Source organism: Diabrotica undecimpunctata, chromosome 7 (genome assembly GCF_040954645.1).
Source record: "Diabrotica undecimpunctata isolate CICGRU chromosome 7, icDiaUnde3, whole genome shotgun sequence".
NCBI classification, from domain to species: Eukaryota; Metazoa; Arthropoda; class Insecta; order Coleoptera; family Chrysomelidae; genus Diabrotica; species Diabrotica undecimpunctata.
Genome location: NC_092809.1, coordinates 127,095,629 through 127,121,347, shown reverse-complemented (window position 1 = coordinate 127,121,347; position 25,719 = coordinate 127,095,629). Strand labels below are relative to the sequence as shown.

The following is a 25,719-nucleotide window of genomic DNA, read 5'->3' as shown; positions in this document are numbered from 1 at the left end:
GGGTAGATGATATAAGAACAGTGGCGGGCAAACAGTGGATTAGATTGGCGCAAGATAGAGAAAGATGGAAGCAATTGGGAGAGACCTACATTCAGGAGTGGATGGAAAATGGTTGACAAAGAGATTCAGAGAAAATATTTACTGAAACCTTGGAAAATTGCGAACATGGAATCCTTTTAAATGGAGAACGCCCAAACAACATCCGCTATGCAGATGACATCGTTATTTTTGCAGACAGTTTAAACAATTTACAGCAACTAATAAACAAAGTTCATGAAGTAAGTGAAAGATTTGGACTACAAGTAAACATATCAAAAACTAAATTTATGCTCATCAGCAAAAATAAAATTAGAGACGTCCAACTGCTTATCAAGAATACACCAGTGGACCTAGTAAAACAGTTTACCTATCTTGGAACAATAGTAAACGGACAATGGGATGATTCACAAGAAGTAAAATGTAGAATGGAGAAGGCTAGGAGTGCATCCAATAACATGGCCAAACTCTTTAAAAGTCGCAACCTTAATCTGAAGATAAAAGTAAGGCTCCTACGATGTTATATCTTTTCGATATTATACTACAGTGTTGAATGCCGGACACTCACTGAAGCGATGAGAAACGGCAATCAATACAGATTACTAAAAATAATTATTTAAGGCAAAGGACCTCCCAAGGGAGAACTTGGGACTTGGGAGAAAAAGAATATCATGGTTAAAAAACCTGAGGCAATCGTTCTCCACAACAACTAATCTATTAAAGCATCAGTGAATAAAATAACTACAACCAGAACGATCGCCAATATTCGAAACGAATAGACACCAAAAGAAGAAGAATCCAATAGGCCGAATTAATATCAAAAGAAATATACAAGTTTTAACATATACGAGGTAAATCGAAATGCTACAGTACTAGGCAAGGTAATTTCGGGTTAAAACTGTTAATCTACCATAAACGCAACACTATTAACGCAACATATTTTTATTTACTATTTCCAATATTTCGATAGAATTATAATAATAAATAAAAGTTTTATATACAGAGATGTTGATATTATATTGATCTTTTTGGAAAAATTTTTTGTAAGATATAGTATAGTTAACAATCTTCTTATATATGTTGTTTGTTCCAGATTCCTTAGCGTAAAAAAATGGCTGCTTCGCAAAAAACACCAAATCGAACTAGCCCGAAAACGAGGATGGAAAGGCTATTGGGTATGTCTAAAAGGTACGACGTTGCTTTTCTACCCATGCGATTCGCGAGAAGGACGATCAGTGGAAGCTGCGCCCAAACATCTTATAATCGTGGATGGAGCTATCATGCAACCAATTCCAGAGCATCCAAAGCGAGACTACATCTTCTGCTTGAGTACGGCCTTCGGTGACGCTTATTTATTCCAGGCGCCATGTCAAGTGAGTTAAAAATTTTTCAATATTTAATTAAATACAATTCTAGATTATTGACATTTGCAACGTGAATTTGAAAGATGCTGTAGAAACATATTAATTACCTATAAAGGTTTTCTACCGTAGTAAATTTTTATAGAGAAAGTTATTTTTACAATATCAAGATGAACTTAATTAACGGATATACCGTCTACTTCCTTTGATATTTTTAAAGAACGTGCTAAGCATTGAGTAATCACTACTTCACTCTCAATGTTTCTTTGAAATGCAAGATTTATCAAAGGTAAAAGATAAAGCAGGGATATCAGAGACAGCGGTTTCAAATTATAATTTAGGGGTAACTTAATATATATCTACTATTATTTTCAACTCAAGGTTAAAAATATGTTTGGATTGTTTTTTTTTTGGTAAAAAAATCTCGGTAAATCGCATTTGAAGTCGATAAATATTTTTTCTTCTTCATTTGTGCGAATTTAATTTTTTTTATACTCGTACAATTTTTTTGCTCACTATCTACTGCATCTACCGCATTTGTATTTGCAAGCTGTCAAATATCAACGGTGCACTGTGATGGACAAAGGTTGCATACTCTGAGGTACTTCACATTCCGTATTTCCCCACAGTCACAGATTGCGTCGACATCTTTGTTTTATAGGGGCAAAGTTAAGTATACGGTTGAGTGTCCGTCAGGTTCCCAGTACATAACCATTCTGGGTGGCTCGTGGGTGGTTCGTGGCTCTGGGTGTAGGAAGAACAATTCGGGGGTGGCTCTCATAAACCTTTTTCTTGATTTAAAATTGGTATCATTCATCGAATTTCTGCCGGAATTTCTCTACATATTGAAAAGCGTATTTACGTTCTTCTGGTAACATGAAACCAGCAGCCCAGTACAATAGAAGTAGAAGGGTCTGCATGGTTGCAGACCCTTCAAATGGTTGAAGGTCAACATGCTTCGTTTAAAACAATGGTAACTTATTGGGCGTAGGTAACTAGATCTGCTCTTCACGGGACAGGCATATTCTCCTGCTAAAAAACACAAGGCCTCAGCTGTTAACTTTAAAACCTGTAAATGTGCACACCCCATTTGCTTCCTACAAAAAATTTGGAGAAGATTGTTTCTGGAAGCAACTTTTTATCTTGTCCTTTGACAGTGATCTTTATAAATTACTAAACTATTTAATATGACTCCAATATATTTGCGTCTGTCAGTATGTTCCAAACGTTGACCCTATCAGAATACATTTAGTTTTACATGCGCCAGATAGACGCTAAGATAAACTGCACATACTTGGATTTTATTGAGTACTATTTGTAATAGGGTGACCTCATGTTAAAGCTTCCTTTAATGTCGACTCTATCTGCGTGAAGGTTTTTCTTTTTACAGCGATACCAACATCGCCAGCGCAGTGTAAATAAAGTTTTCAGAGTTGCCATTAGCTGGTCGTTGCAAATAGGGGCAGGGCCAGGACGCTTTCCTATGGTAGGCCATTTTTCTGAGTTTGTCATCTGCTTTTCTTTTTACTAAGCGAAATGTAGAAACGTCTATTATATAGCAATGATCTAATGATCTCTACTAGATCATAGTCAAGTACAGTGTTATAGATGCTAATTCTTAGAACCCTGCTTAGTAAGATTTATTATATTGTGTGCCGCCATGAGGTCTACTAAGACTACTCCCTCTATCTGTAGCTGCTCAAATCCCTCCTTCATGTTCCCCGTTGGGTTCAGTACTTGGCCTGTTGCTTGGCCTGAATCCTGCTTGTTGTGGAATTAGTTTTTGATCTAACTGTATTTAGATGCGATTAAAAATAAAGCGTTCATATAGTTTAAATAGGTGACATGGCAGAGATATTGGACGGTAGTTACTCGGTAGTTAGGAGTCTTCCCAAGTTTCAGAAAGGCTACCACTTTTGATCCGCGCTACAATTTTGGAATCTGGTAGGTTGACCAACAATTGTTAACACTTTTTGCCTGAAATACTTTATCTTCTCTGTAAGGATTTCATCCCCAGGCGATTTTTCATGACGTCCATGCCCTTTTTGAGCTCTTTGGTGGTAAATGCGTTTCGCAACGACGCTTTTGTCTAGTCTTTGTTGACATCCTCTCGGTATATGCTTATAAGAGGTTTCTTTTAGAATCTCCATAAAGAAATTATAATTTTCGAAAGTCGGTGCTATAATTCCCACTATCGCTTCCAATTTGTCAGTATAGTTTTTTCAGTTGGCTTTTTGAAATCAAACCTTCGTTGAAAAGTTATTTTATAATACTTTATACAGTTATTTTCACTATGGTGAAACAGTGGGTCGACTAAATCTAAGGTACGCATTCTGCCCTGGTAGCCATGATCCAATCTTTGGGGTAAAAATCGGAATACGCATTGCTTGTTGCTGAATCTTTATTGATTACACCCTATTTATAATTTAAAGTTATTGAAATGATGAAAAGGTTGCTGGTGTGAGCACATGTTCATGAATATTATGGAGTACGATCTTATACTCACCATCCTTGTTAAGTTGTTGTAGATATTTATTAAAGAGAAAAGATTGGGCAAACGGTTTCGCTGTTTACAAGTTACACAGCATCATCAGACCCTTAAGAAACTAACGACTGAAATAGACGATATATGTAAGCCAATATATATACGACCAAAAAAAATGCATTTAAAGTAGTACTAAGAATATATTGCACATGTAGTATGAAAGTCTAAGAATAGTATAAAGTCTATAAAACTGTGGTCAGCTATACAGTGTATCAATTTTAAAACATACAATGGGCTATATCTCACGAACAAAAGCTGATATCGAAAAATGCTTAAAACCGTTTCTTGGATAGTAAGGAGGAACTAAAATGACATGAAGGAAAATTCACCCCCACGAACCTCTTAGACTCCACCAACCATAACCAAAAGAGTTTAAATTGCAAACCCCTAGTTGTGATACATCATTGAAAAGACTGTAAAAAATGCTGAATGGTATAAATAATAATTAAGTTTTTATTGTGGTGATCATTTATACGGGGTGAAGCAATAATTGTGAAACTAAATCAAAAATTTAATGAGGTTTTTGTTGAACTAAAAATTTGTGAAAAATGTCAATTAAATACATGTTCAAAGTGGGTACCTATCATTGTTTTGTAAACAAGAATACAGCCTATTTTCAAATGCTGCATGAACTTTGGCAAATGTTGTTCTAGTAATAGCGCGACATGCTTGCGTAATTCTTTCTCGCAATTCCCCAAGTGACGCAGGTTGAGTTTTATAAACAACTGACTTGAGGTAACCCCATAGAAAAAAGTCAGGTGGTGGTAAGTGTGGTGACCTCAATGGCCACTTAATAGGACCTTTTCTTTCAATTCATTTGTTTGCATAATTAGTATCTAACCAGTGAATAACAGGAGCTGCTTAGTGAGGAGACGCTCCATCTTGTTGGAAGTGCAGCAAATCTTCGTCTAGAGCTAGGTTGTCATGATCGTCCCTTTGGTTCTCTAATTTATGCACAATTAAAGGTTCAATGGGGTTTTCCAGCATATTGAGATAAATGTCAACTCTTAAATTGCCTGGTATGTACAAGGCCAAATTATAGCATCGCCTAATATTCCTGCCCAAACATTTAGTTTTTCAGCATATTGAGTGTGACCTTCTCTGAATCTATGCGAGTTCGCATCACTCCATCACCAACAGTTTTGTTTATTTATATTACCATTCAGCATAAAATGCATTCATCAGAGAAACAAATATTTTTTAACATTCTCGGTTCAATGCGAATTCTTTCAGTCATGAGTTCACAAAACTGGTTGGTCTGGATCATCATCGCCCATTTCTTGAGGAATTTGTGTTTTGTACGGGTAAGACTTATGTAATTTTAACACTTTTCTAACCGACTATCATTACAGATACTTAACGTATTGATGCAGTAGGCTCTATTACAAAATTTCCACGGACCTCAATTTGGGATACTTCTTTCCGTAATCTAGGGGCATCCCTTTTTTTATTTTGCACTGATCTCGTTTCTCTAAACTTTTCAACTAAATCGCAGGCGTACACGTGACTTACATTTTTGTTCGGATTCCTTTCGAAATGAAAACTTTACTTCACTATTTTTAGTGGCAGCCTTAATAAAGGAATCGTTACGTATCTGTCCCAGATAAGCTGATAGGTCTTCGATGCGGTGTAGTTTACTCATATTCACATCTTTTGTATTTCCGTACAATAATATTGTGCAGTACCTGCCAGCTTCTAAAATAGCATCGATATCAGCGGCTTTATTATAAAATATATCGATCTTCTCTCTTAAATCAGGTCTTTTGTCTAGAAGATCGATAATTTTTTTCTTCCCTTTATTAACAAAAGCAGAAATAAAGTCACATCCAGAGAAACAATGAGAGAATAGAATATATACTCCTAGGCATGGATAATTTAGTTCTAAGCTTTTTGAAAAATATATCACTGAGTTAACATTTTGTTTTTCGACTTCAAAACATAAATCTCTTCATCATCTTTAGCTCGGGCAGTTAAAATAACTAAAACATCAATGTCTTCTGCTACTATAACTTCTGGCAAACTTGAGCCCTTATCCTTAATTGTTGTCTCTACTATTAATTCGTCAGCTTCTCATTTTCCTTGCTTGCATTTAATGGATTGTTTTCTAGATCCTTCATTACTTAACAGCTTACTCAAAAATTTGTCTTGACTAACAGCTACTGGCATATCTTTTGTAAACTTAAATTCTTTACAAGTAATCTTTTGTGACCGACGATTCCTTTCTGCAGCTTTATTACTACCTTCATCGTCAGAATCAAAACTAACAGTTACATTACTACCGGAATTTCTTTTCAAATAGGAAATACATTTCTCAAAGATCTTATTATAATTACAAGTAATTGGCCACTTTACTCTGTAGAGTAGTATGCCTCCATTAATTATGTATTGACAATTTGCTTTGTTTAAGGCAATATCAAGCGTTTGAAATACAGATTATAATGTAGATTTGGTTGACCTTCTCATCCCAACATCATTAAATAAAGAAAGCGGGTAAGGTGCCAATTCAAATTTCAAGTAGGATTCTAATTCTTTATCGTTTTTCTTCATAACGCAAATTCGTTGGGATAATAGCAGGGGATCAACAGGAATCACTTTTTCACCAATTTTTAATTTACTGTTGACTTCTAATAATGATAGAACCTTATCTTTTTTGGACAGCTTCATATTATTAAAACCCATTCCATTAATCGTCTTCATCGTTGCAATGCCAATATCCAAAGCATTAAAACAGTTTATTTCATATGTTGCAACCAACCTCGTGACAATATTTTTTAACTGATCAATGTCTTCAAATGGGTTGTGGTTAATTAAAAATTGCTGTAAACATGTTACGTCCTTTTTATTCATTCAAAAACCATTTGACAGGCAATTTCAAAGACTATAAAGTCGTATTAAATTTAATCTTTTAAATCCTTTATTTTTTTAAAGTTAAAAGGTTAAAGGGCCCCGGTTACATGGTTCTCGCAGTAAAATTTAATTTTTAAACATTTTTATCTCAGTTATTTTTTATCCTACAAAAATATAAAGAAAAAAAGAAAAATCTTTGTTAAAAAAATTAAAAGAAAATGAAATTTATGAAAATTTGAAAAATTCTAATTTTTTTAAATAAATCAATTTTTTTTTAAAAATATGCATTCTAAACCAGTTAAAATTTTAAAGGTCATTACTTATACTAAAATAAGAAAGTCTTATCTAGGGATTACTATAAATTTTAATTTTTGTGGAAATGGCGTATGTTTTATTTTTCACTTTTTCCAAAAAATTCGAAAGTGTCCTCTTATTTTCATCATAATTTGCTTAATTTTGATGCTATCAACTTTTTGTAGAGCTTATTTTATAGGTTTTTCTGAGTACTTTGAAAATTGTTCAATAAGTATATTTTTTATAAAATGCATTTTTTCCCATTATTTAAGCTTGAATATTCAGATTTGATTCAGATTCAGATAGAAACTTATAATTTTTGAGTTATTTATGAAAAACCGCTTTAAAACATGCATTTTTTTCACGAAAAATAAAAATTTTTGATCTTCAGTAACTCAAAAAGTATTAATTTATTTTAATAACTTGAAAAGTTAAATTTTGTTTAGATTTGGTCGCTCTATCGATTCCTGGGGTTATTTTTAATAAAATAATTTCTATCCCTGAGAAGGGGTGGCATCCACCCCCACGGTAAAAGCGCAAGTTAACACCATGTCACTTTTGTTTCTTAAGGTGTCCTCTAACTACTCACCAATTTTCATGAAAATCGATGGAGGTTCAACGAAATCGGAGTGAAAACCTTATATACGGACTACTATTGTTGTGAATTTATTAATTGTTAAGTCTTTAATTTATAATGTCTTGTTCTTATCTTAATTCATTAAAAAGCACAATGACTGATATTTATTTATTTTCACTAAACATACATAATTTATTAAAAAGCGAACGTAACATTTTATCGCGAGCGCGTCGTCCGAATTAACTGTCCCTTCCAAATAAAGTTCCGTTATTATATACCAGTGCCGTTATCTCGAAAAATCCAAAACCTTCGATGGCGAAACGGTAAAGGCAAACTGGATTTCCCTCGCACTGGTTCTGGAAGGTCGCTCAGGTAAATCGAGGCCTCTCGTAATCTCTACAACATATTAGAATAAAAACATGTTTTAAAGGTTAAAAACTATGACTCATATTTTTACGTAACATTGCCCCCCTCTCAAAAGATGGTTCCTCCTGGAACCTTGTTGGGACTAGAACTGGAACGGTATGCTGGTATCGGCAACTGGACCCTCTTTTACAACTTCCAGTTGTATAAAAATGACAAGGGACGGTTTTCTCTCCGCACCAGTAACTATGCGGATTGCAACAGACTAACACCTGGACTTCGGTGTCTTTAAAGATCTCCTCCACCATATTTCGGATAACTCTCCAATCTAATTGGCGGCACTCCAACTTTGGCATGGCTAACTTTTGCACGTCGGACTCTAGTACGTGCCCTCTCAATTGAAGTAAGGCTTCCCATACATCTCGGTAGGTAGGTTGGTCACGGGCAGTGTCTTTTGTTACCAGGTAGAAAAGGTAACGTGATGCATCTTGGAGTTTCAAGGTTTTACCGGGAGCTGGCACTTGGCATTGAAGTTCTGCAACTCGACCAAACTTCCTTCGAAAGACGGATGCCAACCCTGGTGCGTCTTTGATACTGGCCGGGATGGTAAGGGCCAGTGAGTAGTCATCGGGGAGCGCGAGTAGATCTTGCTTTTCTTCAGTGGTAACACCATGTCTTGCTTTACCGGTACCTCCATAGGCACCCATGAATTCCTCAAACGTGAGGTCAGACACGTCTTGGACTTGGTTTACTTCCACTTCTTCATCTACGTCGTGGTCACCTTCGAAAGACGCCAGCCGGTTATGGTGTACTATCATCGGCTTTCCCCTCGGAATCTTGCTTATTCGGTAGATGACATCGTTGATCTTCTCCATGATGAGGTATGGACCTTCCCAAAACTGCTGCAATTTGGGAGAACAACCTTTTCGCTTCTTGGGATTATACAGCCATACTTTGTCGTTCTTCTTAAAGCAACCCTTTTCGGCTTGTGTATCGTACCGTTTCTTCATTCGGTCGCTAGCGATCTGAAGGTGGGAACGGACCAACTCATGTACATCGTCCATTCTTCTTCGTAATTCGATCACATAATCTTCACCTGCTACATCTTCTCCAGGTCGACACCCAAATTCTAGATCACAAGGTAGTCGCATTTCGCGTCCGAATAGGACTCTGGCTGGTGTCTGGCCCGTTGATTCGTTAACAGCAGATCTGTAGGCCATTGTGAAGAACGGAAGGTATTGGTCCCAGTCTCGCTGATGATCGGACACCATCTTTGTCAAATACTTGCCAACTGTCCTATTCATTCGTTCTACCATACCATCCGATTGCGGATGATACGCGGTAGTTCTTGTTTTCTTCATGCCTAGTCTATCACATATTCCTTGGAATAGATCACTTTCAAAGTTCCTGCCTTGGTCACTATGGATCTCCAAAGGCACTCCAAATCGGCTGATATATTCTTGGATCAACTTATCTGCAACGGTGGCGGCCTTCTGGTCTGGAAGTGCATAAATCTCGACCCACTTAGTGAAGTAATCCATTACTACCAACATGTACTTGCCCCCATTTTCACTTTCTGGAAATGGCCCTGCAATGTCCAAAGCTATTCTTTCAAACGGGCTTCCAACATTATATTGTCTCATAGGAGCTCTCCTTTTCCGGTGAGGCCCGTTACTCGTAGCACAAATAGTACATTTCTTACACCAGTCTTTTACGTCGTCGGAACTGTTCATCCAATAAAACCGTTCCCGAATTCGCTGAAGGGTTTTCCTTACACCAAAATGCCCTCCCGATGGACTGTCGTGTAACTGACGAAGTACTTCGGCTATTCTGCTCTTTGGGATCACCAACTGTCTTCTTTTCTCTGAACCGTCATCATTTTCCAGGACTCGTTTAAGCAAGCCATCTTCCATGATAAATGAGTCCCACTGGGCCCAATACGTCTTAACTACTGAGCATAGGTTTGATATTTCTTGCCAAGGTGGTCGACGGTTTTCCTCTTTCCATTTTCGAATTTTCTGTATAACTGGATCTCTTTCTTGTTCTTCTCTGATCTTAATAGGCGTCCAGTCGTCGTTGACCATCGTTGTTCTTAGCACTGCTGCTTCCTTGGATTCCGTTTTGTTGCAGTGGGAACACTCTGCTGGGCATGGCCTTCTGGAAAGAGAATCAGCGTTTCTATGGCTAACTCCGGCCCGGTGCTCAATCTTAAAATCGTATTCTTGGAGTCGTTCGATCCACCTGGCTATCTGACCCTCTGGATTCTTAAACTGCATCAACCACTTAAGGGCGGCATGGTCGGTTCGGATTAAAAACTTCCTTCCATAGAGGTATTGATAGAAGTGCTCTACTGATTTCACTACTGCCAGAAGTTCTCTTCTCGTGACGCAATAATTCCGCTCAGGTTTTGAAAGAACTTTACTAAAATATCCGAGGACTCGTTCCTGTCCTCCTTGAATCTGAGACAGCACTCCTCCAATTCTCACATTACTTGCATCCGTATCTAAGATGAACTCTCCTTCTGGCAGTGGATACCCTAAAATTGGTGCTGTTATTAAATGCTTTTTCAACGTTTCAAAGGCATTTTGGCAGTCTATATCCCAGCGGTATTCTCTTGCTTCCTCTGTAAGTCGCGTTAATGGCTTAGCGATATCTGCAAACTTCTTAATAAACCTCCGGTAGTAAGTACATAGTCCAAGAAAACTTCTCACTTGATGTTTGTCAGTTGGTTTTGGCCATTCCTTAATAGAATCGATTTTTCCCTTATCCACGGCCACTCCTTCTTTACTGACTATATGACCCAGATAATTGACTTTACCTTGAAATAGCTGGCACTTCTTGGGGTTTAGCATCAATTGGGCAGCTTTAAGTCGATTAAAAACGTTTTCTAAATTCCTCAAATGATCTTCGAATGTCTCCCCCAAGACGATTATGTCATCTAAATAAACCAGGCATGTTTTCCAAGATAACCCTCTCAACACATTTTCCATAAGCCTCTCAAATGTCGCAGGAGCATTACAAAGTCCAAATGGCATAACGTTGAATTGCCACAATCCAGATCCTGTGGTGAAGGCTGTCTTTTCTTTATCGACTGGGTCCATTTCTACCTGCCAGTATCCAGACTTCAAATCTAAAGTAGAAAACAATTTACTTCCAGCCAATGTGTCCAATGTGTCATCGATCCGAGGCAGAGGATAACTATCTTTCTTGGTAACGTTGTTCAGCAAACGGTAATCCACACAGAACCTCGTCGTTCCGTCTTTCTTTTTAACCAGGACCACCGGAGAGACCCATGGGCTCGTAGAAGGTTCTATCACCCCGTCTTTCTTCATTTCCTGAACAATCGTTTCAGCTTCCTCTCTCTTCGCCTGTGGTAATCGTCGAGCTGTTTGACGAATTGGCTTAGCATTACCAGTATCAATTTTATGCTTAACAACGGTAGTTCTTCCCGTCTTTCCTCCTTTCGGTACGAAAATATCACGATACTGCCGCAGAAATTCCCTTAATTTCCTTTTCTCCATCTGATTTAGAGACTGTCCTGCAACTGCAACCATTTGGTCGAATTTGTCGTTGGAATTATCAGATGTTGTCGCCTGACGGATTATGGATGTCACAGGTACACAAGTTCCTACTTTTGTCTCTTTCTTTATAGTCACTGGGTAGTCGTTGACATTGATAAGTCTCACAGGAATTTCTTTAGCCGAAGTCACCAATTCCTTTCCAATTATGATTCCACGGCCAACCTCATCGTCGTGGTTCCAAGGCTCCATCATAACAGGTCTCCCTTCGTCTACGATTCCCTGTAGTCGCGCTACTATGATCGTTTCGCTTCTCGCAGGCACGACTGTATCTTCTGTAATGGCTGCTTGCACAGTGTTGTCATTATGTGGATGGAGAAATACCTCCTCGTTGCCAACTTTGATTACCTTATTCTTAAAATCCAATTGGAATCCATGCATATTCATTACGTCCATTCCTAATATAACATCCTCTTCGATGTCAGCAACTATAACAGTATGGACAAACTTTTCTGCCCCAATTCCCAATTGTACCTGGATTTCTCCATGAATGTTGGCATTTTCACCTGTAGCGGTCCGAAGTCGTAACCTCGTTGGTAACAGTTTCTTTCGGCTGTTTATAACTGTCGGGCGTATAATGGTTCTGGTCGCTCCGGTATCCACCAACAACGTATGCTTTTTACCATTTATATCTCCATCTACATATACACTATCTTCACGACATTTCAAAGAAGCTATTAGTATGAGAGGGTCTTTGGAAAAGTTCTGGGTCGAAGCTGCCCCCCTAAGGCTGACCCGTTCTAGTTTTCCTGATGGTGAGTTTCTTGATTTGCGTCGTACCTAGGGTGCTTACAGGAGCTTCGCACGTGTCCTATTTCGCCACAATTCCAGCATCTGATGGTCTTCGTTTTCTTATATGTCATGCTTTTCATCATATTAACGAGCTGGTCAAGTTTATCTTCATCTCCTTCCTCTTTTACAGTCCTAACTTTACTGTACCCACCAGAGGCCTGCGTAGCTGACTCGTATTCGAGGGCGGCGGATAAGACATCAACCAGCGTCTTGTGACGAGCTAATCGTAGTGTTCTCTGCATTTCATGATCACGAAGACCATCAATAAACGTTTGAACGGCCAATTTTTCCATCATGTCTTCGGGAGCTGTTGGATAAGCATATCGTACTAATCTGGCAATATCTACCTCATATTCTTGAAGAGCCTCATCTTTCTTCTGTCTACGATTTTTAAGCTGCGACTGATATACATGCTCCAAATGTTCGTGGCCATATCGCATATTTAACCTCTTCTTCAGTTGTTCGAAATCATCGGTCTCCTCTACTGCTATGGTCTGAAGCACATCTAAGGCATCTCCTCGAAGAGCGATAGTCAGGTTTACCGCCTTTTCTTTTTCAGACCATCCATTTGCTCTTGCGGCTGATTCGAACTGTTTCATGTAGTTGTTCCATGATGATTTTCCGTCGAAAGTTGGGACTTTAACATGAATAGAACCTCCACTTCCTTCAAATTTCGGCCGTGTCTCCAACTTACATTTCGTCTCGTCTTCTTTTATCTCCACTGTAATTGGATTGTTTCCTCTCTCTGCTGTCCCGGTTTCCTCCATCTTCTTTTCCATCTCTTTCCATATCTTTTCTTCGAAGGCCAACATATCGGCAGCAACTTGGTTTTTTAACGAAGATATTCTATCGTCCAGGGCAGACATCTCAGAAGTGACTTTAGAGATTTCCGAAGAGATGTTAGCAGAGACTTTGCTTTCCAGAGAAGAAATCTCGTTAGAAACTTTGCTTTCTAAAGAAGCGATGTCGCCGGATACTTTGTTCTCCAATGATGCGATGTCGCCGGAAACTTTGTTCTCTAATTTAGAAATTGACGAGATGACAGCATCATGTTTGTCTTCAAATATATAAGTCTCTGGATCTAGTCCTTCTTCTAGCAAAGCGTTCTTTAGTCGTTGGACTAACTCAGCCTTTTTTCCGGTGGAAGATAATTCTCTGTCTTCAAGATGTCTTCTTAAATTAGTCACTGTCAGCTCATAAATCGTAGCCATTTTCACAATTTATTTTATATTCACTTGTATTATTATTATAAGTCTAATTTATGTTCGATCTCACTCTGACACCATTTGTTGTGAATTTATTAATTGTTAAGTCTTTAATTTATAATGTCTTGTTCTTATCTTAATTCATTAAAAAGCACAATGACTGATATTTATTTATTTTCACTAAACATACATAATTTATTAAAAAGCGAACGTAACATTTTATCGCGAGCGCGTCGTCCGAATTAACTGTCCCTTCCAAATAAAGTTCCGTTATTATATACCAGTGCCGTTATCTCGAAAAATCCAAAACCTTCGATGGCGAAACGGTAAAGGCAAACTGGATTTCCCTCGCACTGGTTCTGGAAGGTCGCTCAGGTAAATCGAGGCCTCTCGTAATCTCTACAACATATTAGAATAAAAACATGTTTTAAAGGTTAAAAACTATGACTCATATTTTTACGTAACACTATTATATATATTATTATTAAACAAATATATATGTACGTATCTATAGTAAAAAACATTGTTATTATATTAATGAAATGCGTCAGTAACATTGGAATTAACCGTCTATAGGATTAAAATTTTACTTTGTCAACTGCATCCTATTTAGAAATAATAATAAACGTTAATAATGAAAATTGAATTTTCAAAATGTATGATACTTAAATAGAAAAAATGCTTTACTAAATATTCTCTTGATCTTATACATTCTAATAGAAAAGCAAATTTGCTTACTTTTTTGTAGGCAATACTGTTAAAAGGTCATTACTATTCTATTCATCTCCAGTGAGTCGTGTTTATTTTGATCCACCTTTACGTCCGGTGCTCGAGTACATCAGAAAAATTTATAAGCCCTGAAAATTCTATCCCGCGGCGTCTTTTATCCTTGTAATCCTAGATGAGCTCATTGCTGGCAAAATTAATCCGTTAAGATGCTCCGACAGAATTGCAGGAACGGTTCTTAAATGACTGCAATATGCACTTACCCGATAGTAAAAAGTTCAACGATTTAAAATGTTCTTTGCTGATTAATTTTCTTCAAGTACAACGTGTTCTTACTTTGTTAAGATATTGCCCTTTAAACTCCATTATTTTGTATTAAAGTATATAAAGCACATAATATGTAGATATAGCTGTAAACTTTGCGTCGTATTTTCTTTTATGAATTCTGTTTAAAATATCCAAACGTAAAAATAGTAATATTAAAAAATTGTTTCATATTCGTCAATAAAAACTCTCTCTTTTCTCTTCAATCATGACCCCCTGGAGAGAGTATAGTGATCATCGTGATGTCGTGTATTGTCCGCCTCCAAAGATGTCTGTGTATCTGTCATTTCTTTTAACTTATGTCTCTTGCATATGCTTGTAATTGGATCGATCCATCTTGTTAGAGATCTTACTCGTGATCTTCGGTCAATAAATTCCTTGAATAATAAGTCTTTCCATGTTTTCATGTCCAAAGTATTTTAATTGTTTTAGATGGATTTTTCTAAATAGCCGTTTGTTGACTTTTACCCTATTTAGAATTGAATTACTGGTCCCGTGGTCAGTCCAAAAATTTTTTAACATTCTTCTCCAATAGAACATTTCAGTGACGGATATCTTTCTTCGACTGCCCCAATGAAAAACACAGTATCCAACAATTTCTTCATAATTGACTTTTTCACCTTTACGGGTATAACTTAATGTTGTTTATTATATTTTAGGTTTAAAATTCCCTTAAACCTTTGATTTTGAAAATTTTCGAAAATTAAAACAAAGTATCTCTCATATAGAAGTTTAAAATACAGTATATGCCAGATACTAAGTTTTTCATTTTATTTTTACAACACCTTCAATTAAAAATGCTCTTATAAACACAAATATGTTAGATACTAGGGTTTTCAGTTCAAGAAACCAAAGCATAACCTCCAAAAAAGTTGTTTGAGTATACGTGGGTTGCGACAAAAACTTGCTTAAACAGTGTTAAAAAGTGTTCAAATATGTAGTGCAGTTATCGAAGTCGGCGCATTCGTCTCATATTGTCACTGATAAACAGTAATACCGGTGTTAACAAGGTGAAAATGACCCAAGCTGTTCACGGTAAGTTTTTTTAAGGTTAGGGCATGATCAAGGTTAGGGCTGCAGAATAAACGATTGATATTAAATATATTCAGGAACATATAATTTGTGCGTTTCTTTTAGTGTTTCACAGAACTGCTATTTTGTTAAGTCATTTGTATTTTATGTGGGTGCATAGACATTTATTATGGACTTGTTCGGTATTATACACAAACATAAAGCCAGTGATAATGGGAATGTGCTAGTACGTGTGCTACAGGAAACCACCTGTGAAGTGTGTCGCTTGAAACGATTCAAAACCAACAGACTTCAGTAATAGATTTAGTTAGATAATATTAATATGTTGAATAGTACTAAAGTAAACTAATATAAATGGTACTTTCTCGCTGGAGAAAATTCTTGTACTTGACAATATTCGTCAAAAAATTTTACTTATTGTTCCTATGCTAAGAACAAATTGTAAGTTAAGAAGAGACAAAAAAAACAAAACTGGGTCAAGATTGTTGATAATACAAATATCAGCACCTAAGACATTACCTAACCTAACCTAATCTAAAACATGCATCATATGTGCAACTCAAACATTACCATTTCCCTTCTTGTAAATTTGTTTATCTATTTCTAGTTGATTATAACTTGACCAACCCCATTGTTTAGCGTCTCTGTCAATTGAAGTTTTTTTGGATTTATCTAGGTAATAAACAAAAATCACTAAATTAAAACTGGAAATTCGATCTGATTTATACTGTTCACTTTCCTTAATTGTTCCATTTAACCAGCTCCGTAAATCACAAAAGCGCGGAAAATAGAGGATTTAATTTTTGGGTATATTGCTGGCAAGATGATTAATTTTCTGGTTAATATTCCAAATGGTAACCGCTCTGTCAAACGGACTAATTATTTTGCTTAATTTATGCGAAATTCGAGAGTGTTGTTGTTGACAGGGTTATAGACCGATAAGATAAATTTGGATTGCAGATGTAATTTTATCTTAAGAAAATAGCTAACAAAAAAGAGTATCAATCAATAAAGTACAGTTCACAGTAAAAATTACGATAAATAAATTGCCCCTATCACAAAATTTTTATAAATATTGGATAAATCTCTTGATAAATCAACATATGCGTTGAATAAAGAGTAATTTTTGCAGCAAATACATAAAGTGGTACTTTTTTTCTAATTCCGTAAGTGAAATTAGACAGTTTATTTATATTTTGCAAACATATAATATTTTTTCTACAGCTCTATACAAATGCTAAAGTCAAAATCGATATTTGAATATTTTAGTTAACACTTTAAACGCCACAATTCATAATAAAAAAAAGTTATGTGGGCCAAAATATTAAACACATTTTTCCGTCAACCATCCATTTATGATTAATTTTAACACCCTCAAAATCATTGATTAACGACCCCTATTAATGAATGATTTTCTATTAATGAACGATTTTATTATAGGCAACACAACATACATTGCTTGTATAATAATTTAACCACATTTAACGCTCTGTGATTGGCAGTGACCTGTGGTGTAGGCAACCAAACATATAGGTACCTATTTATATTCCCACTAAAAAATTATTTAAAATGACAGCCGCTGTAAGTACTGTCTGTCATTGTATGTCATTATTTATCGTTAGGTAAATAAAAATTTAAACTAAGATATTTTTATTTCTGAAAAGTTCGGTCAACGGAAAAGTTTTGTAACGAACTCGTGAATTAAAATGGCGATTAACAATCTCGAACATTAACGCACTCGCTTCGCTCGCGCGTTAATATATCTCAATTGTTAATCGCCCTTATTAATACACTTGTTGGTTAAATAACTATTAAGTATTATACTTTAGTTTGAGTACAAAATCTTACATTTTTATTGCTTTTTATAATTATTTTAAGTGACTGTTTCGTGTTCATGTTTGAGGCACAGTTCTGCAAAAAGTTTTTCCCTGAACGTCGTTATGTCCATTTTATTGTTCAAAGTTGCATTAAAAAGGATAAGTGCGTTTACAACAGCTGTACTGATAAGGATTTCAATACATACTTTACGATACCATTTGATTGATCTGCGGACAGGATTACTGTAAGCTGATCTCTGATCCAAAACATCGATGTAAGACTTAACGGAATTATATTCCACTATTGTGTTTGGTTTCTTTTTGGTACATGTCCGTGTCTGTACCGTAATCATTTCTGGACAAGGTTTGGTTGTTAAAAACAAACTTCTTGTTTGTCAACCCATTTACCAACAATAACTTTTATGTTGCTTTCAAGAGTTTTCACGTCCTCTCTTGATAGTTATTTTTTCAAGGATCACTTTTGGATTATATTTTCTGTATCAAATGAATATTATTATCGTTGAGTAAATAGGCTAAACCAACGCTTGTATAGTATTTGTTCGTTCTTAATGTTCTACCACTTTTAAAAAGAGGTTGCATCAATTCCATTACAACTCGGCTGGAAACAGGCTGATCAATTGGTCTACTTTGCTTTCCAAAGTAGATTTTTGTGTTGAATGTATATCTTTCTTGTCCTTCCATACAAGTTAAATATTTTTATCCCGTATTTGTGTCGTTTACCCGGTATATACTGTAAAAATGATAACCTTCTACGAAATGGAACCATTGACTCGTCGATGCGAACGTACTTCCCTGGAGTATAAACGGTTTAAACATTTCTATTACATTTATCTACTAATGTACTTAACTTGAAAAGGCGGTTATTTTCGGGACATAGTTCAGAAGCCAAGATTGCCTCAAATGTATTTCCTGACAACTGTGCACTTTGATAAATGGAGCAGTTATGAACAAAATTTGTACTCCAATAGTCTCTTAGTCTTGGTTTTGGATTTAGGCCCATCCATATGAGTATGCCCAAGAGTGATATAACTTCTTCCTTATTTGTATCAGTCCAATTATTTAGAAAAGAATTTCGTGTTACTGATTCATTGATGATACCATAATAATTTGCTGTTTAGCATAAATATCGGTTTCAGTTACTAAAAGATCAAGTCTATCTTCTGTGAGTAGAAGTTTATAAAATGGAAGTGGACTATCATCTTAACGATATATAACATTCAAAGTTGGAGAACTATTTTGCTGAAACAAAAAAGCATTCAAATTACCAACATGGATGATACCTGGTACTAATAAATTTAATCAAATCGATCACATATTAATATCTAAGCGGTGGGCAACCTCCGTAACAGATGTTAGAACATATAGAGGCGCAAATTGCGATTCGGACCGTTTCTTGGTTATATCGAAAATAAAACAAAGAATATCAATGGTAAGAAAAGAGAAAGGCGCCAAACAAAGAAAATGGAATACATATATGTTTAAAAATCCTAAAAAGAAGAATGATTAGATCAGATTATAATAACAGAAGAGAGGCTAGAAAATTTTACAAGGAAATCAAGCAATGCACCCAAGGATACATAACAAGATCAACAGTTTGCAAGGACAAAAATGGGGCAATTATCAGCGAGAAAGAGGAAATAATGGAAAGGTGGAAGGAGCATTTTCAAGAGCTGTTAAACCCAGTAAAAAAACAAAACGAAGATGAAGAGATAATTCACCACACAGCAGAACAACTAGTTGAGCAACCAACATTGGAAGAAACGATAAACGTCATAAAACATCTAAAAAATAACAAAGCACCTGGCACAGATGGAATAACTGCAGAACTGATAAAGAATGGTGGACATGCGCTATGGAGGCGTATCCACAAACTAATCGACCGCATATGGACACTAGAAGTCATCCCAGAAGATTGGAAAGTGGAAATCATACTTCCTATGTACAAAGGGGGAGACAAACGACTCTGCAAAAATTATAGGGGCATAACAGTTTTAAATGTCATCTACAAGATATTATCAGGAATTATATATAGCCGCCTGGAATCGTTTTCGGAGGAGATTATTGGTGAATACCAATGTGGCTTCAGACCAAAGAGGTCAACTATAGACCAAATACATATGTTAAGAGGTATACATGAAAAATGTGTTGAATATAACATACCTATTTACAACTTGTATATCGATTTCAAACAGGCGTTTGATGGAGTAGATCGACAAAAGATGTTAAAGCAACTATCTATGTTAGGGATACCCAATAAGTTGGTTAAACTTATACGAATGACTCTGGAGGGTTCCAAAGCTATGGTGAGAATAGATGAAGATATGACGCAGGCCTTTGATATTGAAAATGGAGTTAGACAAGGGGATGCCTTATCAACAACACTTTTTAATCTAACTTTAGAAGCTGTTGTTAGAAAACTGGATGTAAACGGCTGTATTAATACAAGATCTATGCAAATATGCGCATATGCGGATGATGTTGCCATAATAAGCCGCAACAAAAGGGTATTGAGCGAAAAAGTCATAGAACTGAAACGAGAAGCTGCTACGTTTGGTCTATATATAAATGAAAGCAAAACAAAATATATGGAGTGCACAAAATCGAATGAACATGAGAATCTGAAGGTAGACAACCATACCTACAAATATGCCTCCACTTTTCCCTACCTAGGCTCAATAATAAATGACAACAACATCAGTCAAGAAATACAAGCACGGATTCTTAGCGGTAATAAGTATTTTTATGCATACAAAGACTTAATGAAAAGTAAGTTACTGAATCGTGAGTCTAAGCTGAGAATCTACAAAACAGTAATTAGACCAGTGGCCACATATGGATGTGAAACGTGGACCCTCTCAACCACTGATGAAAATCAACTGAGAATATTTGAGCGCAAAATACTAAGGAAGATATTTGGACCAACCCAATGCAGCGATAGTTCGTGGAGAATTAAAATGAACCACGAGCTGGATGAACTAATGCAGAGCGCAGATATTGTCAGATTTGTAAAATCACAAAGACTAAACTGGCTTGGTCACCTAGAAAGAATGCCAGATAATCGAGCTGTAAAAGTAGTCCAGAGATGGAAGCCCCAAGGAAACAGAACAAGAGGAAGGCCCCGTAAAAGATGGATAGACGACGTAGAGAGGGATCTTAAAACCATGAACATCAGGCAGTGGCGAAGGAAAGTATCCGACAGGGCAGAATGGAAGAACATTGTTAAGCAGGCCAAGACTCACAAAGGGTTGTAGCGCCATTAGAAGAAGAAGAAGTATAAATATCGGTTTCAGTTACTAAAAGATCAAGTCTATCTTCTGTGAGTAGAAGTTTATAAAATAAAAGTGGACTATCATCTTGACGATATATAACATTCAAAGTTGGAGAACTATTTTGCTGAAACAAAAAAGCATTCAAATTACCAACAGCATCATCCCATACAAGACGTGTCTCTAAATTTCTTGTCGATTGCGTAATTTGATTAATGACTTCTTCAGAATCCAAATCTGCCTTTCCACTGACCTAAATAACTCCAAAGTTTAATTTTAATCTTTTCTTAAACTTTAAAGTCAACATATCTCTGAACTTAGAATATGTCCTTTCACATTTTAATTACTTATTTCTTCAGATTCTAAATTTAAAGTCCCACAGCCTTAATTTCTAATTTGATTTACGTTAACCTAAAAATTGGTGTATTATACAGAAGAGTAATAAGAAAAATATGTATTATCTGATATACCCCATACTATTTTGATGTTGTACGATCCGAAAGTTTTCGTTTTTTATATATTTGTTCATCAGAATTATCTGAACTCTCCGAATACCAGGGATCATTGATAGAATCAGCATCGTCTTCAAACTCAAATTTACATAAATTTTCCGCTATTATTTCGAGTTCCCTTCTGAAAGCACTTAATTTTTTCTGTTAGACATAACTATTGAAAAAAGCGCACGATAGCTACTCGTCAGACTACAATAGGTAACTGCTGTCGATTCAAACAAGATTAAAATGTACTGAACTGAACTTAAAATGTAGTCGCCACGGCCCAGGTGTATTAAAACATCCATGTAAATGCACAATGCACAGTTAGCGCGCTTAGCTTATGAACACAGATCTTCCACCATTGGATATTAGTCTGTATGTGTATCAGAATAATATATATATATATATATATATATATATATATATATATATATATATATATATATATATATATATATATAAATGTGATATCAAGAATTTTAATTTTAAAACTTTACAAAAAATATATATGAAACATTATTTAAATTTTTGATTTATGATTTATATCACACCTTTCAATTTTGTTATCTCAGGTTTTTACTCGTGCTTCAATATCTATACTTTACAGCTGATGGGTTAGGTCCAAAGAATAACCTAATAAAACAACATAATATGATATGAAAATAATGTAATAAAATAAACTGATTCAAATACCTCCAAAAATTATTAGCATACAATGTTTATCAAACAAAATTTATTCTACGTACGTGAACGTTCAATAATGCATGGATAATATAATACAATTACAATCTAAAATCCAGCTTATTATTCTACATAAACAAATCAAGTAATATTCAGTGTCCTTCCTAATGCAATTTTGGTATATCGATTGTTCCAAGAAAAATTTGTATGAATTATCCAATTCTCTCCACAGCTCCGTGTCCCCTCTCAGAACAAATTTGATCTCTTTCGACTATCGACAACTTATTCACACGTTACTAATATGATATAATATTATTTGACCCAAAATTATCAAATTGCATATATTATGAATGTTTCTTCCGTTGAAACGCTTCCTCTACCTTGAGTTGTCCAATTCCTCGTTCTATGCAAAATTAACTATCAGTTCTCAGCAGCCTCCTATGTAACTGGCAATATTAAACAAGATATTGCAATTTAGTGTATTCAATGCTCTCCTTCGAATGCACGTACCTTTCCAATGATGCCAGCCTCTTTTCCTCTCGCCAAACTTAATCTCTCGTTTCGAAATAAACAGCGATACGTAGAATACAACTAGGAAAAGTTTACTTACAAATTTGTGTCAGATCAGCTACCGTCGGACACACTTATTTCACCAACTTACAACTTATTCTTTATCAGTTACTACCCCTGGAGACCACCTCGAAAACCAACCATTCACTTTAAGAAACTGGAACTAACTAACTCTCTCATCTCATCCAACCTCTCCTTATACACACCCCCTTCACCACTTTCCCAATTCTCGGCCAATCAGAAATTTGCATACCACTCCCCATATAAAATCAGAAATACCTACAAACTTTCCTAATTCCTATTATTTCTACAAGGACACTTAATTTGTACTGGGTATTTACAGATTCCGAAAAACCCTTTACTTATTAACTATTTTTATTGTCCTGTTCATGGCGCAAACCCGGATTACGGAACACTTTATGGCTTATGGGAAAAAACCATCGTTCACTTCTATTAATTGTACCCGCACTATCCACTTGTTATATTTATACAAAAGATTATTTATGACTAAGATTACCTTTGGTTAATTACAGGCAGCTCGGAGTATTTTTACTTTCCATAATCTCTGAAATATTGATTTCATCGTACATTTAATATTTTTACTCTTCAATTTTAAATACCACAACAATATATATATATATATATATATATATATATATATATATATACATATATATATATATATATACATATATATATATATATACATATATATATATATATATATATACATATATATATATATATATATATATATATATATATATATATATTCGGGTTCATTTGAAGTTTTTTTTGTGTATCTGATTTACTTAATACAAATGGGGTTTAAAGTGTTAAAGGATAACTGAATTTAATATGACCTAACTCGGGTTATTTGTTGATAATATCAAAGAAGAAATAAGACACCTAGTAGTACGCGCTTCCATCCATACATATAAGGTGTTAAAGCGAGAATTATAATGATACTATGGTTTGTTTTTTAACCAGGAGGAGTAAACTTAAAAGACAGATTCACACCCAAGAAAATTACTAGAAAAGTCACCAAATACATCTTCTTTTTTGGTTGATTATCTCAGCCTTGCGGTAACCCAGTAATCAGTGTCGGAAAACATCACACGTCGACTCTAACCTAACTTTGTTCTTCTTCTTTCTTTATTGGGTAACCTAACTTTGTTTACTTATGTTTGAATATCATTATTATTATAGTTTGAACTCATTATTAAATATGCTTCTAGACTTAAAAAAATATCATGGTTATCAACAAGAATATTGGAAGGGAAAAAATCCAACATATTTGATTGACGCTCTAACAGAAGTTAAAAAGTTTTTACCATCAATGAACACAAGTGACATACCAGCCTGCTACTCAAATGAATATGATATCTACACTTATAATGTACCAATTATAAAAACATTATTAAAAAAAATAGTTCCCATAACCTTTGGGAATATTACAATTTTGTAAATTCGTATTACTATAATTACATACAAATATTTACAGATGCTTCAAAAAACAAAAAAATCAAAACCTTGAGGAAGCCAAAACGGGCATAGGAATACACATACCTAGTATAAATTATTCCTTTTCTGAAAAAATTCCTTCACTTATTAATATCTGTACAGCAGAAATAATAGCTATTCAAAAGGGTCTAATGATTTGTGAGGAAAAAAGTTTTGATAAAGCTGTAATATTTACGGACTCAAAGAGCGCTATAGACAACATTAATAACAATATGATAACTGCAACAAAAGATTACAGAGTCTTGCAAGTTAAAAAGAAACTATACTATTTAAATAAATATGGGAAAGATATTAGATTATGTTGGATTCCTGGACATAATGATATCAAGGGAAATGAAATAGCTGACAAACTGGCAAAGATTGGGGCTGAATTAAATATTCCTGCTAAAATTCGATTAAGTAACTTGGATATCATGCCATTATTAAAAAATAAAATATGTTCTATGCATCAAAATAATTGGTTAAATTCTTTTCAATATAAAGGCAAGTGGTATAACTACATACAAAATTTTTTTCCTAATAAACCATGGTTTGACACAATCCCATACATAGATAGGCGGCATATTACTACCATTATTAGAATGAGGAGTGGTCATTGCCTGACAGGAGTACATTTATATAAAATCAACATTCGCGATAACCCATACTGTAAATGTGGGCAAATGGATACACTAGAACACATATTTTGGGAATGCCCAATAAACAAAATAAAAGATTATGATGTCTATCAGAAGCTGATCAAAATTAATATTAAAACCCCAATTAACATACCAATGCTTCTATGCGAGATTAACCCTAAAATTATCAAAATTCTTATCAGATTCCTACAGATCAACCATATAAAATTATAACCTTAAAAATAACCTATCCAATATTAACATTTAAACCAACGATAAGAAAATAGAAAACATAAATAAAATGTAGATTTGTAGAAAAAATGTCTATATGTCAATGATAATTGATAATAGGGCATGAGATATTCTCAGACTCACGACAGTGGCCCAAAAATTAACAAAACAAATGTACTGGCTGATTATTCAGAAGAATAAAAGCCAAAAATAAAGAAGAAGAACTTATGTTTAAATAATTTTTTCAATAATTTTTTGAGTTAATAAAATGTTAATAAACCATTCCACTTCGGAAATTGAAACGTCAATAAACGTAATTAAACCTTTAATTGTAGCTTATTCCCATTTAAATAGTAATTACTTTAAAATGCCACAAGAAAATAGCTTCAGAACAATATTAAGAAATTCTGTACTGTTTTATACAAGTTAGATAATTACGTCTCCATCTTATAATATCATCACGTTCAATCAGAATATTTTTTCGACTTCTCTGCAAGTACCTACAAAATAATAAAATGTACATTTGAATCAACTTCTTTATCTTGTAATTGATTGCCTAACTCAGATACAATATTAAAATTTTTGTATTGTACCTTTTATTTACTATATATTTGTGTCTACCCCACATTTACTTACTTAAAATTGATTTGCTTCAAGAATTTATATAATAATGAACCACACATATTCTGGACGGTTGTTAATTTCACTTAAAATTTTATTTAACGTGGGCATTTCATTTCATTTCAGGATGTTTTAACTCTTTCATCGAATGTTGCAAGGATAGAAGGACGACCGCCAATATTTTTATGATATCTTAC

At 35.0% G+C, this 25,719-nt stretch overlaps 1 protein-coding gene across 1 annotated transcript in view; it reads left to right on the top strand.

Annotated features, from left to right (window-relative positions):
• The first annotated feature begins 1,147 nt into the window (after positions 1-1,147).
• sif (guanine nucleotide exchange factor still life) overlaps positions 1,148-25,719 on the top strand; it is a 303,831-nt gene continuing 279,259 nt past the window's right edge. Inside the window, exon 1 of the mRNA XM_072539215.1 lies at positions 1,148-1,409. Within this exon, the coding sequence (XP_072395316.1) occupies positions 1,317-1,409 (93 nt within the window). The 5' untranslated portion in view covers positions 1,148-1,316. The remainder of the gene's footprint in view (positions 1,410-25,719) is intronic.